General features: G+C 40.6%; 1 protein-coding gene across 9 annotated transcripts; it reads left to right on the plus strand.

Moving 5' to 3' along the window:
• The first annotated feature begins 2,577 nt into the window (after positions 1 to 2,577).
• Positions 2,578 to 20,851, plus strand: LOC115160959 (sterile alpha motif domain-containing protein 9). 9 transcript variants are annotated; one of them, XM_029711561.1, is made up of 6 exons: positions 9,325 to 9,347; positions 9,705 to 9,878; positions 10,118 to 10,170; positions 11,104 to 11,158; positions 11,264 to 11,334; positions 16,040 to 20,851. In XM_029711561.1, the coding sequence occupies exons 5-6, from the start codon at positions 11,329 to 11,331 to the stop codon at positions 20,579 to 20,581; spliced, it is 4,548 nt and encodes a 1,515-aa protein (XP_029567421.1). In that variant the 5' UTR covers positions 9,325 to 9,347; positions 9,705 to 9,878; positions 10,118 to 10,170; positions 11,104 to 11,158; positions 11,264 to 11,328; the 3' UTR covers positions 20,582 to 20,851. The 9 variants fall into 9 exon arrangements, with proteins under 9 accessions (XP_029567423.1, XP_029567420.1, XP_029567425.1 ...); XM_029711563.1 differs by lacking the exons at positions 9,325 to 9,347; positions 9,705 to 9,878 and adding an exon at positions 2,578 to 2,920; XM_029711565.1 differs by lacking the exons at positions 9,325 to 9,347; positions 9,705 to 9,878 and adding an exon at positions 4,297 to 4,314.
• The last annotated feature ends 369 nt before the right edge of the window (positions 20,852 to 21,220 follow it).

Raw genomic sequence — 21,220 nt, forward strand, 5'->3', positions numbered from 1 at the left:
GAAACTGAGGAAAGGGATTGCCCAGAGGAGACAGACAGCGAAGCCCACCCCGCACGCAGTTTCAGTATAATGTAACACATCATCTTTTAAAATGCCTATTTTAACTAAGTCTTTGAAAATCTTTTGTATTTCTATATTAGTGTTCCATTGAATTTGTGCACAACAATTTCTTATTGTTTTACACTAATTCAGTTAAATCAGATGTTTGCCATCAGACCGTCTTCTCCATGAGTTTAGCTATTTGTATGTCTTCTGTATCCTTCCAGATCTTTCTCCTCCTTTCGACAAAATCTATTCAGCACTGACTTGTATAAACCTAATTTTGCTTACTGGGTTCAGATCTTTGGGAACACACTGAAAAGTAACTTGACACTGTTGGTCAGTCAGCTCAAATTTGGATTAAAATGGCATGAAGTCAGCTACAGTGTCTAGCCAGTTTGACTGTAAAAAAATCTGGTTTAGTGGTGTGGTTCTCGGTAACGGCTGGACAGATCATAATGAGAGGAGGGGAGTGTGTTGTGTACCTCCAAGTTAATTTTCACATTTTCATCGACATTGGTGTTTTATTGGCTTACTGTAGATATGATGGTAGGGAGATTTTAATATAGAGCTTCAACCAATGCCAAATGACTATAATGATGGCATGTGTTATAAACAAAATAATCTCAATGCATTTAATATAGATTAGATTTACAACAAACTGCAGGTCCAACTACTAAAAGCACAGGTCAGGGTGCACTTGTATAACACAGGAGTTGTGAAAGAGTAGGTGGATGGTCTAAGGCAGTGATGGGCAAATGTTGGCCCCCTTTTGTAGGCCAGTGGACCGATTGCGGAAAAAAAGTTTTATGTTAGATGGGGGGGGGGGGGGGTTGTTTTATGTTAGGAACTCAGTCGGGGTCTCACCTACTGTTGAGAGTTAGAATAATAGAATACACAAGGTGCAATTTTGAAATTTGGTTGTGCATCAGCATTCACTCAATTGCCCATGTCAGCATTTTTGTTTTTAGATTGGTAAATTAGTCTACCAGCCAGCTATCTAACCTTGTAGTAAGCATGGTTGAATTACCGACCGGGGTGAGGCACATTGATAATCAGCTATCATATTAAAAACTGCAAACATTTGATGCCACCCTATGACAAAATGTGTAGAATTTGCTGGAAATTAGCTGTAAAACCGTACATTTTTCTCTCCGCCCCATGGCAAAATTTGTAGAATTGCCGGAAATGAACTTTAAAACAAAAAATAAATGTTGCTCGCAAAGTAGGTGGGGGGTCTGTTATGCAGACCCACGAGCCACTGCGACCCCTCATGGTGAGTTCTATTTTTCAGTGGCCCCCACCCCCATCAAAGATGCCCATCCCTGGTCTAAGGGCACTCATTAGGAATCGTGATGTTGACTATTCACTGTTTTCTTCACCCCTGACACAACCTCCCAGTTCCTCTGTAGCAGTGAGATCAGTCTGGTCACAAGGGGTACAGAGAGAGGGAGTACCAGAACCAGACAACTTGGTAACAATGCCACTTTGTGTAGGACCGGCCAGCGTGTCTCAACCTTTTCCGTTCCGGGGTCCACCAAAACACTATCAAAAGCTCTTGAGGACCACCATTCGGTATTTTTTTACATAAAATATCTAGTCTGTCAAATTTAGTCAATTTTATCAGTGAATGTGACAGATTAAAGGCTTACTATTATTATTGTAATAAACATTTTGCATTGTGAAAAACAATGTAAAATTGCTTATAATACCATTTAATACTCCTAGCTGTTTTTACAATTTTTTTATATATAAATTCGCTGGGTAACAATTTGAGTTGTTCTTGATGATCCATTTACACTACTCATTGGTGTTTTACATTACGTGTATGAAGTATTTATAACGTTATCACCATAGAATTACATACAGAGTAAATTATAGGATCTATGGTTATTACAGAGTATTCCAGGACTGCATTTGTAGTCGCAAAACATAGTTCAAATTAGTCATACGATCAGGTTTCATGGTATGTTATTGAGCAGCATACAGTAGGCTGTCCTCTCACCAACTTCCCCAACTTGTCTTTCAGCTTCGTCCTGCATGCCTGTCCTGTAGCTGGTTGGGATCCTGTGGACAGGGTAGGAGGACTAAGAATGATCCACAATAATGGTCTGAGCTTTCAGCTTCAAGGTTGTAGGCTATGTTTGCTGGGTTTGTCTGCATTTGAATACATTTCAAGTAGATCCCTACTCTGGATTTCCATATCATTTGTGTAGAGAAAAGGGGTAGGGCACAGTACACCTTTCAAGTTTATTATTCTTATGTATGGGATAGGCATGGTATACATTGTCAACAAAATGCTTACTTGCAGGTTCCTTCTCGACAATACAACAACAATAAGAAATAGTAAAAAATAACAATATTAACTTAAAGTACAGGTCTACATCATGGACATATCCTCTCCTTTCAACTCAGCAGCACAGATGAAAAAGAGAAGACAGAGAGAGGGCCACTTCGGACTATTGAGATACACCCCAAGTGAAGTTTCGTTTCAGCTGAAATTCCCGGAATGTTTAAGGAGGAAACTGAGAAAAGGGATTTCCCAGAGAAGACAGCTAAAGCCCACCCCCGCACGCAGTTTCAGTATTACACATAATCGTTTAAAATAACTATTTTAACAAAGTCTTTGAAAATCGTTCAGATTTCTATAATAGTGTTACATTGAATTTGTCAACAACAACTTCATATTGTTTTACACTAATTCAGTGAAGTCAGATGTTTGCCATCAGACCGCCCTCTCCGTGATTTTATTTGTGTCTTCTGCATCCTTCCAGATATTTCGACAAAATCTTTTCAGTACCGGACCATCGTTTCTTCTCACCACAAAGACCAGCAAACTATGTAATGTTGAAAGCTGTCATCAAAGCTATAATCATGAGTGGTAAGTTTGCATTACGTTTTACATTATAATAAAGCATCCAATATAATTATAATTTACATAAAATATGTTTTATGTTCAGTCTGATATCTATCCTCATTTGACATCGACGAGCCCTCGCACGTAGGTTATCCATTATCTGGATGCCAAATTTCTATAGGCCAATTATTATTAATGAAATGAAAACGTCCGTTTGAACCGATGTTCGTGTATTATGGAAATCAAGGACATGTTGCAGATTGAACTACAGTACCCTAACATATAGGGCGCAAACTACAAGAAAAGTGTTACACAACACTCTTAGAAAAAAAGGTGCTATCTAGAACCATAAAGAGTTCCTCGGCTGTCCCCATTGGAGAACTCTTTGAAGAAACCTTTTTGGTTCCAGGTAGAACCCTTTCAGGTTCAGTGTAGAACCCTTTCTACAGAGGGTTCTTCATGGAGTTTTACATTTTTTTATAATTAAAGCCACAACCCTTAATTTATGTTTCAGCCTTATGCAACCCCACCACTTGTTTACTCCAGGTATTACATTAAGCCAAGTGGAGCTGAATCCTGGTAGTAGGCTATGTAATGAAACATTTTTGTCCACAGCCAACAACACCTGTAAGCAACAGCAAAATCAGACAACCCCATAGTAGAATGGTTTATCCTCTACGGGCCACGGGGGCAGTATTGAGAATTTTGAAAAAAATATGTGCCCATTTTTAACTGCCTCCTACACCAACTCAGAAGCTAGGATATGCATATTATTAACACATTCGGATAGAAAACACTCTGAATTTTCTAAAACAGTTTGAATGGTGTCTGTAAGTATAACAAAACTCATATTGCAGGCAAAAACCTGTGAAAAATAGATTTTTAAAAATGAGAATTTTGTGACTGTACTATTTAGTGTCATTGTTTTAAAGATACCACAGTGAGAAAGGATTCAGTTCGCAACTCCTACTGCTTCCACTAGATGTCAACGATCTTTAGAAAGTTGTTTGAAGCATCTGTCATGAATACAGACCGAATTAGAATGCTTACAAGTTGACACGTCATCACTTCATTTTTTGCGCCTGCGCATGAATCTGAGAAGAGTGTCTGTCATAATCGTTTATTCTAGACACTTGATAGGTTGTGTGAAAATATTACTGATGTTTACTGATGTTTCACGTTAAAAATGGACCAAAAGATTAATGCTAAACAACGTTTGACATGTTTGAACAAACATAAATAGATTATTTACTAGGTTTTTTTTAGCTTTTCGGCGTGACTTTACACTCCCACCTCATTTTGTGGGAGCCTACTGAACGCTAACTATTTGGACATAAATTATGAACTTTATCAAAAGAAACCACATTTGTTCTGGACCTGGGATCGCTGGCAGCGCCTTCTGATGGAGATAATCAAAGGTAAGGGGATATTTAGAATGTTATTATCGATATTAGATGATGCTAATGCTAACGGTATAGCTTAGCTTATAGCTTAGCTTATGTTGTTAGCATAGTACCCAGTTTATAGCGAAATGTGATTTCCCAGTAAAGTTATTTTGAGATCTGGCCATTCGGTAGCAATTACGAGATGATAATATATTATTCTTTGAATGACAATATTATAATTTACCAATGTTTTCGAATAGTAATTCCGTGATTTGTAATGCTGGATTCACTGGGAGCATTCGAGCCGAAAAAAAATCTGAATTTCACCGTGACTGTAAATGCTGTTTTTGGATATAAATATGAACTTGATGGAACTAAAAATGCATGTATTGTCTAACATAATGTCCTATGAGTGTCATCTGATGCAGATTGTCAAAGGTAAGTGCATAATTCTAGCTAGTTTTCTGTCTGTTGATGCCCTTCTTTGAATTGGCTAAACATTACACGCAGCTATTGTCAATGTACTCTCCTCACATAACCTAACTTTATGCATTCTCCGTAAAGCCTCTGAAAATCGGACAGCGTGGTTAGATTTAGGAGATATATCTTTCAAATGGAGGAAAATAGTTGATTATTTGATTATTTGAAATGATTACTCTTGCAGTTTTGAATTCCCCGCCATGGTCACATGACAATGAATCCCAATACCGGGATAAGATCCTGCCCCCTGGCCTCAACAGGTTATCAATTAGATTGTTCAACCTGTTGCATTCTATGCAAGGCAAGCCCTAGCATTTTTGGGGCCCTAAGTGAGATTTTGTTGGCATGCAAAATCTTGTGTAACGGCACTCATATGGTTCATCGATGAAGGACTCAGTGCTGTTCTCTTTCACGGTTAATTCTCCATCAAAATTGAACATCTCTTCGCTGTTTCTGCAAATACATACACACATTGTGTTAACCTCAGAACAACCTCAAACCCACCAAGCAATCTCCATCAAAGTTTAACAACTCTGGCTCGATACTGCGTGATCATGCGCACATACAGTACCAGTCAAAAGTTTGGACACACCTACTCATTCAAGGGTTTTTCTTTCTATGGAATCATGTAGTAACCAAAAAAGTGTTAAACAAATCAAAATATATTTTAGATTTGAGATTCTTCAAAGTAGACACCCTTTGCCTTGATAACAGCTTTGCACACTCTTGGCATTCTCTCATCCAGCTTCACCTGTAATTTCCTTCCCAACAGTCTTGAAGGAGTTCCCACATACGCTGAGCACTTGTTGGCTGCTTTTCCTTCACTCTGCGATCCAACTCATCCCAAACCATCTCAATTGGGTTGAGGTCGGGTGATTGTGGAGGCTAGGTTATCTGATGCAGCACTCCATCACACCTCCTCCTCAGTCATATAGCCCAAATAATAGTCCCACCAAGCGCAAACCAGATGAGATGGCGTATCGCTGCAGAATGCTGTGGTTGGCATGCTGGTTAACCTCTCTAGGGTATGTGGGACGATATCGTCCCACCTACTCAACAGCCAGTGGAATCCCGTGGCGCGATATTCAAATACCTTAGAAATGCTATTACTTCAATTTCTCAAACATATGACTATTTTGCACCATTTTAAAGACAAGACTCTCGTTAATCTAACCACACTGTCCGATTTCAAAAAGGCTTTACAACGAAAGCAAAACATTAGATTATGTCAGCAGAGTACCCAGCCAGAAATAATCAGACACCCATTTTTCAAGCTAGCATATAATGTCACATAAACCCAAACCACAGCTAAATGCAGCACTAACCTTTGATGATCTTCATCAGATGACACTCCTAGGACATTATGTTATACAATACATACATGTTTTGTTCAATCAAGTTCATATTTATATAAAAAACCAGCTTTTTACATTAGCATGTGACGTTCAGAACTAGCATACCCACCGCAAACTTCCGGTGAATTTACTAAATTACTCACGATAAACGTTCACAAAAAACATAACAATTATTTTAAGAATTATAGATACAGAACTCCTTTATGCAATCGCTATGTCCGATTTTAAAATAGCTTTTCGGCAAAAGCACATTTTGCAATATTCTGAGTAGATAGCTCGCCATCACGGGCTAGCTATTTTGACACCCACCAAGTTTGGCACTCGCCAAACTCAGATTTACTATAAGAAAAATTGGATTACCTTTGCTGTTCTTCGTCAGAATGCACTCCCAGGACTTCTACTTCAATAACAAATGTTGGTTTGGTTCAAAATAATCCATAGTTATGTTCAAATATCCTCTGTTTTGTTCGTGTGTTCAAGACACTATCCGAAGGGTGATGTGCCCGGCGCGTATCGTGACAAAAAAATTCTAAATATTCCATTACCGTACTTCGAAGCATGTCAACCGCTGTTTAAAATCAATTTTATGCGTAAAAAAGCGTTAATATTCCGACCGGGAAACCCTGTTTTCGTTCAAAGACTGAAAATCTAAAATGGACTCTTCTCGTGCACGCGCGCACCAGTCTCATTGTTCTCAGATCGACCACTTACCAAATGCGCTACTGTTTTTCAGCCATGGCCTGCAAAGTCATCATTCAAAGTTCTGCCGCCTTCTGAGAGCCTATGGGAGCCGTAGGAAGTGTCACGTTACAGCAGAGATCCTCAGTTTTCAATAAAGAGAGTGTAGAAGGCCAAGAAATGGTCAGAGAGGGCACTTCCTGTAAGGAATCTTCTCAGGTTTTTGCCTGCCATATGAGTTCTGTTATACTCACAGACACCATTCAAACAGTTTTAGAAACTTTAGGGTGTTTTCTATCCAAATCAAACAATTATATGCATATTCTAGTTTCTGGGCAGTAGTAATAACCAGATTAAATCGGGTACATTTTTTATACGGCCGTGCAAATACTGCCCCCTACCCTAGAGAGGTTAAGTGTGCCTTGAATTCAAAATAAATCACAGACAGTGTCACCAGCAAAGCACCATCACACCACCTCCTCCATGCTTCACGGTGGGAATCACACATACAGAGATCATCCGTTCACCTACTCTGCATCTCACAAAGACACAGTGGTTGGAACTAAAAATCTCTCATTTGGGCTCATCAGACCAAAGGACAGATTTACACCGGTCTAATATCCTTTGCTTGTGTTTCTTGGCCCAAACAAGTATTTTCTTCTCATTTCTTATTGGTGTCCTTTAGTAGTGGTTTCTTTGCAGCAATTTGACCATGAAAGCCTCACTCGCGCAGTCTCCTCTGAACAGTTGATGTTGAATTGTGCCTGGAGTCGGCCCTGAATGCCTCACAGGGGGAGAAATATGCACGCCTAGTCATTGTAGGCTACAACCCCAGAGTTTCTAAGCCCAGAGGCCCAACATTGCGAGACTTTCGGGAACGTTTGCGAAGATGACTCAGCAGACCAGACTTGGGTTTGGGGTTTGAGAAGTTGATGAGAGAAGTGAAAACTTCTTCCTTAGTTGTTAATTGTCTTGTTTTCTAAAGGCACAACCTAGATTCAAATCAATGTTTCAAGTAGCTGAACATGTTATTACTTCAACCTTGTGTAAGTGACAAACTGACACGTTTTCATTTTCGTCAAAAATAACTTTATATTGAAGGAGTGCCTTTGATTTGAAAGCATACACATGGGTAGTTCGGCGTGACGCGACTGTTAAACCCAATGACATGTTTCTGCGCATGAGCTTCGCTAGCTAACGCCCCCCTGCTTACGTACATTGGAATGCTTGTACGTTTGGTCCTGTGAAACGCATTAAACAATGCCAACGTTAGTTTCTACTCCTGTCTCATGTCTTGTCCTTATATTAGTTGTATAAGTAATACAGTGTGCTATACAACAAAAACAGTTTCTACATACAGTGCCTTCAGGAAGTATTCATATCCCTTGACTTATTCCGCATTTTGTTGTGTTACAGCCTGAATTCAAAATGGATTAATTAGATTTTTTTCTCACCCATCTAAACACAATACCCCATAATGACAAAGTGAAACATGTTTTTAGAAAAGTTTGCAATTTTATTGAAGTCAAAACTGTATCTCGGCCGCTCAGGAACATTCACTGTCTTCTTGATAAGCAACTCCAGTGTAGATTTGGCCTTGTGTTTTAGGTTATTGTCCTACTGAAAGGTGAATTAATCTCCCAGTGTCTGGTGGAAAGCAGACTAGCAAAGAGAAACGACAGTGCATCATTTACTTTAAGACATGAAGGTCAGTCAATACGGAAAATTTCAAGAACTTTTAAAGTTTCTTCACGTGCAGTTGCAAAAACCATCAAGCGCTATGATGAAACTGGCTCTCATGAGGACCGCCACAGGAAAGGAAGACCCAGAGTTACCTCTGTTGCATAGGATAAGTTCATTAGAGTTACCAGCCTCAGAAATTGCAGCCCAAATAAATGCTTCACAGAGTTCAAGTAACAGACACATCTCAACATCAACTGTTCAGAGGAGACTGTGTGAATCAGGCCTTAATGGTCGAATTGCTGCAAAGAAACCACTACTAAAGGACACCAATAAGAAGAAGAGACTTACTTGGGCATAGAAACATGAGCAATGGACATTAGACCGGTGGAAATCTGTCCTTTGGTCTGATGGGTCCAAATTTGCATTTTTAGTTTCCAACCACAGCGTCTTTGTGAGACGCAGAGTGGTGAACAGATCTCCGCATGAACGGTTCCAACCGTGAAGCATGGAGGAGGAGGTGTGATGGTGTGGGGGTGCTTTACTGGTGACACTGTCAGTGATTTATTTAGAATTCAAGGCACACTTAACCAGCATGGCTACCACAGCATTCTGCAGCGATACGCCATCCCATCTGGTTTCCGCTTAATGGGACTATCATTTGTTTTTCAACAGGACAATGACCCAATACACCTCCAGGCTGTGTAAGGGCTATTTGACCAAGAAGGAGAGTGATGGAGTGCTCCCTCAGAGTACCTGGCCTCCACAATCACCTGACCTCAACCGAATTGAGATGGTTTGGGATGAGTTGGACTGCAGAGTGAAGGAAAAGCATATGTGGGGAACTTCAAGACTGTTGGAAAAGCATTCCAGGTGAAGCTGGTTGAGAGAATGCCAAAAGTGTGAAAAGCTGTCATCAAGGCAAAGGGTGGCTATTTGGAAAAATCTTAAATATATTTTGATTTGTTTAACACTTAACACTTTGTTGGTTACTACATGATTCCATATGTGTTATTTCATAGTTTTGATGTCTTTACTATTATTCTACAATGTAGAAAATAGTCAAAATAAAGAAAAACCTTTGAATGAGTAGGTGTGTCCAAACATTTGACTGGTGCTGTATGTTTGCAAAGTAGATCCCTAGTCTGGATTTCCATATAAGTTGTGTAGAGAACAGGGGATAAAACACAATACAGCACTACATCAACAGTGCATATCCTCTCTTTTCAGATCAGTAGAACAGATGTAGCACTGAAGATGAGGAGATTGAGGAAGCCACTTTTTACGAGTGAGATACACCTCAAATTAAGTTTTGTTTCAACTGAAACGCGCCGAATTGAGGAAGTCGAAAGAAGGGAATAAAACTTTTCCAGAAGAGTCAGACAGCTAAAGCCATTTTTTTAAGTATAACACATACTCATTTAAAATACCTATTTTCTTTGAAAATATGTAATATTTCTATACTAGTGTTCAATTTAATTGGTTTGCAAAGATTTGCTATTGTTTTACGCTATAATTCAGCAAAGTCAAAAGCTTGACAAATAGCCTACATACCGCCCTCCCCATCATCCGCAATTTTAGGTTTATTCTCTTTTCAACTTAATCTAACTCTTTCCACACTGACCATCGTTTCTGTTTACCAGTGAGACCGGCAAACTATTTCATGTTGCTGTCAGGAAAGCTATAATAATGAAAGGTAAGTTTGCGGTTTAACGTAACGTTATAGGCTACATAGACAACGTTTTACATTATAAAATATGTTCAGTCTGAAGTATTGAACACCTCTCGCAGTTATGCTATACATTATCCGGATATTACAACATTTCTATAGTTAATGCCATTAAAACGCCTATTTGAACCGATTTTCGTGCATTATGAAAATCAATGACATGATGCATATTAAACTTGAGAAGCCTAACATATAAAGCCTAAACTATAAGAAAAGTGGTGGCCTACACTACTTTTTAAATAATTAAAGAGGCTTTAATTATTTAAAAACCATCTTAATTCGTGTTTCAGCCAAGATCCAGCCCTGCCACACTTGCTATAAAAGTGAGAAATGGGTCTGGAGAAATGTAACCACTCTCAAATTGATAGATAGAGCTGGTCTGGATGCAATGATGGACAGCCCATGAGATCAACATGTTTACACATATTTTGAACAAGAAGGCAGTTTGTTTACATGGGCCTAAATTATATATTTTAAGAATAAATTAATCTTAATTGAAATGACTACTGAACAGCAGTTAAGATTGTATTTCTGTTACATGGTATTTACTTGGTACTTAGAAATGACATGGTAAAAGTAATGCATTTTTTAAATCAGATGTACATTTGCGGTTTTGTCTGTTCTCTCCCGCACCACCTGATTTTCACAACCACATCTTGCCTTATACAGAGTGGCTGCTATAGTAGGCATTCAGAGACTGACTCCAAACTGAATTGCTTCATTTCACTTTTGTTTCACTTCATGATTTAATATATTAATTGAACTGGTTGTGTCTGTAATGAGGGGCATTAAAGCGATTGGATCAGCGAGTGCGCCACACCTTGGTTACAATGTTTGTGGTGGTATCTTTAGACAGTTTCACAGTAATATAATCTACCCCTCCTGGTTTTATGTTTACAGCATTTTGCTGCAGCACAGCAGTTATGCGGAAATGGTGAAGACAGAAAACAAAGTGGTAAATCACGGTTTTTGTTTAATGGTATTTCTCTCAGGCTTATTCAATGGGTGACTGACTGTATTGCATTTCATGTGCTGAACTATTTTTCAATTTTTCCATCAGTTTGACTGAGAAACCAGTTCAGTGACAAGGATCCAAAGGATTTCAGTAAGGCTGAACAAGTCCAAATGGAGGTATTTAAAATCTAATTCATAACAAGAATAAGAATAATATTTACTGTACCAGTTTAACTTTTTTCTGGTTACTACATGATTCCATATGTGTTATTTCAAAGTTTTGATGTCATCACTATTATTCTACAATGTTGAAAATAGTAAAAATCAAGAAAAACCTTGAATGAGTAGGTGTGTCCAAACTTTGGACTGGTACTGTATATATACACCACTGTTCAAAAGTTTGGGGTCACTTAGAAATGTCCTTGTTTTTTAAAGAAAAGCTCATTTTTTGGTCCATTAAAATCACATCAAATTGACCAGAAATACAGTGTAGAACTGTTTAATGTTGTAAATGACTATTGTAGCTGGAAACGGCTGATTTTTAATGGAATATCTACATAGGCGTACAGAGGCCCATTATCAGCAACCATCGCTCCTGTGTTCCAATGGCACGTTGTGTTAGCTAATCCAAGTTTATCATTTTAAAAGGCTAATTGATCATTAGAAAACCCTTTTGCAATTATGTTAGCACAGCTGAAAACTGTTGTCCTGATAAAAGAAGCAATAAAATTGGCCTTTGTGGGTTTGATTACAGGCTCAAAATGGCCAGAAACAAAGTACTTTCTTCTGAAACTTGTCAGTCTATTATTGTTCTGAGAAATGAAGGCTATTGTGTCCGAGAAATTGGCAAGAAACTGAAGATCTCGTACAACGCTGTGAACTACTCCCTTCACAGAACAGTGCAAACTGGCTCTAACCAGAATAGAAAGAGGAGTGGGAGGCCCCGGTGCCCAACTGAGCAAGAGGACAAGTACATTAGAGAGTCTAGTTTGAGAAACAGATGCCTCACAAGTCCTCAACTGGTAGCTTCATTAAATAGTACCCGCAAAACACCAGTCTCAACGTCAACAGTGAAGAGGAGACTCCGGGATGCTGGCCTTCTAGGCAGAGTTCCTCTGTCCAGTGTCTGTATTCTTTTGCCCATCTTCATCTTTTCTTTTTATGGGCCAGTCTGAGATATGGCTTTTTCTTTGCAACACTGCCTACAAGGCCAGCATCTCGGAGTCGCCTCTTCACAGTTGACATTGAAACTGGTGTTTTGCGGATACTATTTAATGAAGATACCAGTTGAGGACTTGTGAGGCATCTGCTTTTTTTTGCTTATCTTTCAAAAACAAGGACATTTCTCTCTATATATATATATATATATGTGTGTGTGTGTGTGTGTGTGTGTGTGTGTGTATATAAACTCAGCAATGTCAACTGCGTTTATTTTCAGCATACAAATATTTACACATGTTGAGTATGAACATAAGATTCAACAACTGATACATAACCTGAAGTTCCACAGACATGTGACTAACAGAAATTGAATAATGTGTCCCATAATGTGTCCCTGAACAAAGGGGGGGTCAAAATCAAAAGTAACAATCGGTATCTGGTGTGGCCACCAGCTGCATTAAGTACTGCAGTGCATCTCCTCCTCATGGACTGCACCAGATTTGCCAGTTCTTGCTGTGAGATGTTACCCCAATCTTCCACCAAGGCACCTGCAAGTTCCCGGACATTTCTGCGGGAATGGCCCTAGCCCTCACCCTCCGATCCAACAGGTCCCAGACGTGCTCAATGGGATTGAGATCCGGGCTCTTCGCTGGCCATGGCAGAACACTGACATTCCTGTCTTGCAGGAAATCACGCACAGAACGAGCAGTATGGCTGGTGGCATTGTCATGCTGGAGGGTCATGTCAGGATGAGCCTGCAGGAAGGGTACCACATGAGGAAGGAGGATGTCTTCCCTGTAACGCACAGCGTTGAGATCGCCTGCAATGACAACAAGCTCAGTCCGATGATGCTGTGACACACCGCCCCAGACCATGACGGACCCTCCACCTTCAAATCGATCCTGCTCCAGAGTACAGGCCTCGGTGTAACGCTCATTCCTTCGATGATAAACGCGAATCCGACCATCACCCCTTGTGAGACAAAACCGCGAATCGTCAGTGAAGAGCACTTTTTGCCAGTCCTGTCTGGTCCAGCGACGGTGGGTTTGTGCCCATAGGTGACGTCGTTGCCGGTGATGTAAGGCAGGTCCTCACCAGACAACAGGCCTACAAGCCCTCATTCCAGCCTCTCTCAGCCTATTGCGGACAGTCTGAGCACTGATGGAGGGATTGTGCATTCCTGGTGTAACTCGGGCAGTTGTTGTTGCCATCCTGTACCTGTCCCACAGGTGTGATGTTCGGATGTACCGATCCTGTGCAGGTGTTGTTACACGTGGTCTGCCACTGCGAGGACGATCAGCTGTCCGTCCTGTCTCCCTGTAGCGCTGTCTTAGGCGTCTGACAGTACGGACATTGCAATTTATTGCCCTGGTCACATCTGCAGTCCTCATGCCTCTTTGCAGCATGCCTAAGGCACGTACACGCAGATGAGCAGGGACCCTGGGCATATTTCTTCTGGTGAGTCCATAGAAAGGCCTCTTTAGTGTCCTAGGTTTTCATAACTGTGACCTTAATTGCCTACTGTCTGTAAGCTGTTAGTGTCTTAACGACCGTTCCACAGGTGCATGTTCATTAATTGTTTATGGTTCATTGAACAAGCATGGGAAACGGTGTTTAAACCCTTTACAATGAAGATCTGTGAAGTTATTTGGATTTTTACGAATTATCTTTGAAAGACAGGGTCCTGAAAAAGGTACGTTTCTTTTTTTGCTGAGTATATATATATATATATTTTATTTGAGATTATATATATATATATATATATATATCTCAAATAAAATATATACAGTTGAAGTCGGAAGTTTACATACACCTAGGTTGGAGTCATTAAAACTCGTTTTTCAACCACTCCACAAATTTCTTGTTAACAAAGTATAGGTTTGGCAAGTCGGTTAGGACATCTACTTTGTGCATGACACAAGTAATTTTTCCAACAATTGTTTACAGACAGATTATTTCACTTATAATTTACAGTATCACAATTCCAGTGGGTCAGAAGTTTACATTCACTAAGTTGACTGTGCCTTTAACCAGCTTGGAAAATTCCAGAAAATGATGTCATGGCTTTAGAAGCTTCTGATAGACTATTTTAAGGCCTACCTTCAAACTCAGTGTCTCTTTGCTTTACATCATGGGAAAATCAAAAGAAATCAGCCAAGAACTCAGAAAATTTGTAGACCTCCACAAGTCTGGTTCATCCTTGCGAGCAATTTCCAAACGCCTGAAGGTACCACGTTCATCTGTACAAACAATAGTACGCAAGTATGAACACCATGGGACCACACAGCCGTCATACCGCTCAAGAAGGATACGCGTTCTGTCTCTTAGAGATGAACGTACTTTGGTGCGAGAAGTGCAATTCAATCCCAGAACAATAGCAGAGGACCTTGTGAAGATGCTGGAGGAAACAGGTACAAAAGTATCTATATCCACAGTTAAACAAGTCCTATATCGACATAACCTGAAAGGCCGCTCAGCAAGGAAGAAGCCACTGCTCCAAAACCACCATAAAAAAGCCAGACTACGGTTTGCAACTGCACATGGGGACAAAGATCGTACTTTTTGGAGAAATGTCCTCTGGTCTGATGAAACAAAAATAGAACTGTTTGGCCATAATGACCATCGTTATGTTAGGTGGAAAAAGGGGGATGCTTGCAAGCCGAAGAACACCATCCCAACCGTGAAGCACGGGGGTGGCAGCATCATGTTGTGGGGGTGCTTTGCTGCGGGGGGGACTGGTGTACTTCACAAAATAGATGGCATCATGAGGGAGGAAATTTATGTGGATATATTGTAGCAACATCTCAAGACATCAGTCAGGAAGTTAAAGCTTGGTCGCAAATAGGTCTTCCAAATGGACAATGACCCCAAGCATACTTCCAAAGTTGTGGCAAAATGGCTTAAGGGCAACAAAGTGAAGGTATTGGAGTGGCCATCACAAAGCCCTGACCTCAATCCTATGGAAAATTTGTGACCAGAACTGAAAAAGCGTGTGCGAGCAAGGAGGCCTACAAACCTGACTCACTTACACCAGCTTAGTCAGGAGGAATGGGCCAAAATTCCCCCAACTTATTGTGGGAAGGTTGTGGAAGGCTACCCAAAACGTTTGACCCAAGTTAAACAATTTAAAGGCAATGCTACCAAATACTAATTGAGTGTATGTAACTTTCTGACCCACTGGGAATGTGATGAAAGAAATAGAAGCTGAAATAAATCATTCTCTCTATTACTGACCTAAGACAGGGAATGTTACTAGGATTAAATGTCACGAATTGTGAAAAACTGAGTTTAAATGTATTTGGCTAAGGTGTATGTAAACTTCCGACTTCAACTGTATATTTACAATACCGGTCAAAAGTTTGAGAACACCTACTCATTCAAGGGTTTTTATTTATTTTACTATGTTCTACATTGTAGAATAATAGTGAAGACATCACAACTATGAAATAACACGTATGGAATCATGTAGTAACCAAAAAAGTGTTAAAGTTTATAAAATATCTTTTATATTTGAGATAAATCAAATAGCCACCCTTTGCCTTAATGACAGCTTTGCACACTCATTGCAGTAGTATTCACATCTGTTATGTATGGCTTGTGGGGAGAACTGAAGATGCGCTAAAACACCAACAAATGTTGAGTAAACCTGCTCAATTGTGAATGATTTTGTTAACATCTATACGGCTTATGAATTTCAATCAAATCAGCCTATTTTTTTCAGAATGAAGAGGAAGGCAAACCAACTGACCTGCCAGATGAGATTAAGGATTGGAATAAACATCACGTTAAACAATGGGCTCTCAACGAGGCTTGTGTGGATGTTGAATTTGCAGATATCTTGTTTCAGCAGAACATTAATGGGCCTAGTCTTTTACTTTTAGAAAAGTCTGAGTTACGAGAGGTGGGTGTCACACTGGGGCCTGCAAAGTTGATCATTCACAAGAGGGATGAACATTTGAAATGTAAGAAAGAGCAGTTGAGTAGCCCAACAACAAATCAGTCTGGGAGACCGTGCAAGCCGTACCCTTTTCATCGACACCATGATGCCTGCAGATACAAGGTGAACAGCGTTCTTGATGTAACAGAATCAGGTGCATCAGACTATATCGAACCCTGTCATGAATATAAAGCATACATCCATATGTCAGAGGCAGCTGTGGAGAGCAAAATGAACAAGTTCACTGATGAGGTTATTCGATTTGCAGCAGCCTGCATGAATAGCCGCACTAATGGCACCATACATTTTGGAGTTGGTGACAAGCCAGACTTTGTTCATGGACAAGTTTTGGGAGTTAGCGTCCTGGACAAAGAGGCATTTGTCAATGCTCTACCAAAAGCCATTGAGGGTCATTTTGAATATAAACATATCCAGACAGCCAAGATGTGCATCAAACCACCTCGATTTGTTGAGGTTCTCAATCCTGATATGACATCATCAGAGAAATATGTGATAGAAGTGGACATCGTGCCAGACTTTGTGATCTGTCAAGAGAACATCTATCACGTTTTCAGCTTGGATACAAGGAAATTAAAGAGGAAGTCCAAAAACAAAGAAACAGAGAAAGAAGAGAAAAAACTCTTCTTCATTCGTGATCACAGCAGCAGCAGGGATCTCCTTGCACTAACCACTTCTGCCAAGCCAAAGGAAGAATACAATAGGTTTGTCGACGATGTGTCAAAGCTGTCACAGCTAAGAAAACAAGCAGAGGAAAATCGCCTTAGTGTGGTTAAAAGTAGTGTCCAGGGCTCCAGACTAAGTGAAATGATAACAGGTGGATCCCAATCCTTAGACAAGTCCCACTTCGAGCGGTATTTGATAGTGACCAACAAATCACATTTAGTTCAATTGGAATCCCTGGGATTTATTCCTGAACTGAACCCAACTGCTGTTTTGGACTTTGACCCTGAGTCGACAAAACATGGATTGATGAAGCACTTTGAAGAACAGAGTACAATAAATGTCCACTTGCCAGTACAATATAAAATCACAGAGGCTGTCGAAGACATTGCTAGCAAGCTAAAACTGACTCGAAACACCAGCTGGATCCTCTGCAATGGGGGTATCGAAAAAGAGATACCTTCAGATGTAGATGACTGGTTAATAGAGAAAGGAGCGTCTGTACGAAATGTGATTTCATTCCTGTGCCGGAAAGATGTGCTACCACACAAGAGATTCCTGGTTATTTTCATATTGCTGTCTACTGTGAGTGAGAAAATGGACCCTCTACTTGAGACATTCAGCACATTCTGGCAGGAGCTCAGAGGAACAGAGCAAATACTTTGCATCTGTGAAAATGAAGAAGCATTCACCTGCTGGAGGGACCTGATTGAATCCCGCTATGGAATAGACATTAAAGCAAGATCAATCTATGAGCTCAGTTTTGCTGAGGTTAACGGCACCGTCCTCAGCCTGTGGTCAGACAACCGGAAATCCAGCCGTTTCCTACCCTGTGGAGGAGGCAGCAAAGTGATGTTAAAAAAGAAAGAAGAGGGCAGCCTGGACATCCTGAATATTCTGTGTGTGAATCAGTGTGAGGGAGGAAATGAAGACAAGGCCCTCATACAGGAGAAGTTCTACAAAGGAGGAAAGGTGTCATGGTGGAACTTCTATTTCTCTGAGCAGCCAGGATCCATGCCATTCATCAAACGGGACAAGTTCGACTTCATCATGAACACTGTCCTACCAGCTTTGAGCTCTTTGAGAAAAGCTTGTGTGACCTTCAAACTTTTGCATGTCCCAGGATGTGGTGGAACTACACTAGCCATGCATATATTATGGGCACTGAAAGACAAGTTCCGTTGCGCTGTTCTGAGGGACAGAACCGCTGATCATGCTGTTGTTGCCGAGCAGGTGGTCAAGCTACTGATGTATGAGACAACAGAACAATTGTCCCGGATTCCTGTGTTGCTCATGCTAGATGACTTTGAGGAGATGGATGACGCATATGATTTGCAGCAGCTCATTGAGAAGGAATGTGTCAAGAAGGACATTGGATCTAGGTCCCCGCAGGTCATTCTACTCAATTGCATGAGGGCTGAGTCTTGGGAGAAGACTGAATCAACTGAAGACACTGTGTTCATTGGCAATAACCTCTCTGAATTGGAGCAGAGGCAGTTCGAGAAAAAACTGGAGGAGATTGAGAAGACCTACAAGAATGCAGACACATTCTACGCTTTCATGATCATGAAGAAGAACTTTTCACCCGAGTATATACAGGGTGTGGCTCGCAACACCCTAAAGAGCTTCAACATAAATCACAAACATGCACAACTCATTGCTGTTCTGGTCTTGTTGAATGTCTACTGCAAGGGTGCAACACTCTCAGTCTCTCTCTGTGAAGAGTTTCTTGGCCTCCAGACCAAGCCACATAGTGGATCCTCCGACGTTAAGGCTGGATTTGGGAAGTTTTCCACTCTAGTGACCTGCTGCACAGAGGAGGCTAAGGTTGTATTTGAGGCAGTGAGAATGATCCACTCAAGCATGGCCGTGTATTGTTTGCAGGAGCTTACAACAAACAGTATAACCAAAGCTGAGATCACTGATCTACTGCTCACCACAGACAAGCTTTATGAGTGCGTACAGGGCAAAGACAAACTCATGAAGGATGTTCACACCATGTTAGTGAAAAGACATCACTCAGTCAAGGGTGAAGATTCTCAGTTCTCACCTCTCATCCAGGATATTGCAAAGGAAACACCAGGTGTTGAAGAAAATGTGCTCTTCAATGCAGCCAAGCGCTTTGAAAAAGATGCTGTCATCTCTCAGCTTCTTGCCAGATACCAATACCTGAAGAAAAGGGATTTCAGGGAGGCAAAGGCCTGGGCAAAGAATGCGAAAGATCTTTCCAGAGATAACTCCTACATTTCTGACACATCTGCACAAGTGATCAAGCATGAGCTAAAGAGTGCAATACAAAGTGACAAAGAAGATCCCATGAAGCCAGAAAAGCTCAAAGGCTATCTTAGAATGGCCCAGTCAGCAACAGAGGCCTTCAGGGATACACAGGAAATTGCAAAGAAGGAGGCTACTCTGAGAGTACAAAACAAGAGAGACAACAGCCCTTTCAACACTGCAGGTTGCCTTGGAGAAATCCAGGTTGCGGTCATCATCATCGAAATACTGGAAAAATGTCCAGTGTTTTCTTCAGGCAATGTCCATCATGACATTCTCAGTGAAGTTCTCTCTGGCAGAATTACAATCCAAGATGTTGCAAGGAATGATTCCAGACATAACAAACATGCCTCATATTACTACATTCTCCGTGAATTTGAAGATCTTCTGTACAACCTCAGACATCGCATGAAGAGGCATTTTGATTTTCTTGACAGCTTTCATGTCAATTTGGGTTCCAGATTCACCCTGAAAGACAGTCGAGAGGAAAGAACTCGACAGGAGCTCTTCCGATGCTTTCAGCTATACAGTGACCTCTTTTGCATGATGGATTCCACAGAATTGATTAAAAACAAGAACCTGAGCATCATGCTCCAAATTCACAAGGCAAGGCAATTTTTGGAGATGAGAAAAGCTGATACTTACTCTGGGATTCTAAATTGTCTCTCTAATGGTACCCAACCTGACATGATGGTAAAGACAGTCCGGCAGTATGACTTCATTCTGAGTAAAAATCCTGAAAGGAGTGTTAGAGAAATGGTCAATTTCATCTATGCCAATGTTGTGCTAAGCTGTGTCAAACCTGAATCTCAACACCTTCGCCCGTATCAGACCCTCATTGGTCTTCTTTGCCAAGTTCTTCAAGGTCAAATCCCGTATGGAGAAACCTTGGCATTGCACTTCATTGCTGTAGCTCTGTTGTGGCCACAACAGATCTTTCTGTCACAAACTGTAGAGTCTCAGAAGTTGGGAAGCTATGTGTCACAGATGAGGACATCATTCTGGAACGAGATGAAATCTGTTTACAATGGAAAGTCGCCTGTTGTCCATTTCTTTTTGGGGAAGAAACAGGGCTATGGACGTCTTATCCACCTTGGAGAACTTGAGAGGTGTGTAAGCCCACAAGAAAACTTTGCTTCGCTCTGGGAAAATGGCAAAATATGGAAGCACGAGATGGTCAAGGAGCTCCTTTGCAGGGTGACAGGATGGGTACAAAGAAAATTCATTTTGACAGATACCTGGAGCACAGGCTCAAAGATTGAAGTCATTCCAATGTTCAAAAGCCAGCTTTGTGGAAAATTGGAGGGAGACAAAGTGTCTTTTGTCATTGGTTTCTCAATGAAGGGCCCACTGGCTTACGACATATATTGAACATCCAGAACAGCATAACTGATGCAATGCCGGCCTGAGTCTTAAAAATTGGTTCAACATTGAATCCTATTATAAACCTACTGTTATTATTAACTAACACTCACACTCTACCCCCCCCCCTTTTAGATCTGACTTTGCTGATAACTGCTTTGAGGAAAATTTTACTGACTGTGATATGTGGTTGTCTCATCTAGCTATTTTAAGATTCATGTATTAATTGTGCCTGCTACATGACTAAAATGTACACTACCGGTCAAAAGTTTTATAACACCTACTCATTCAAGGGTTTTTCTTTATTTTTACTACTTTCTACATTGTAAAATAATAGTGAAGACATCAAAACTCTGAAATAACACATATGGAATCATGTAGTAACCAAAAAAAGTATTAAACAAATCAAAATATATTTTATATTTGAGATTCTTCAAATAGCCACCCTTTGCCTTGATGACAGCTTTGCACACTCTTGGCATTCTCTCAACCAGCTTCATGAGGAATACTTTTCCAACAGTCTTGAAGGAGTTCCCACATATGCTGAGCACTTGTTGGTTGCTTTTCCTTCACTCTGCGGTCTGATGCAGCACTCCATCACTCTCCTTCTTGGTCAAATAGCCCTTACACAGCCTGGAGGTATGTTGA

This window comes from Salmo trutta, chromosome 24, assembly GCF_901001165.1.
Source record: "Salmo trutta chromosome 24, fSalTru1.1, whole genome shotgun sequence".
Taxonomy (NCBI): domain Eukaryota; kingdom Metazoa; phylum Chordata; class Actinopteri; order Salmoniformes; family Salmonidae; genus Salmo; species Salmo trutta.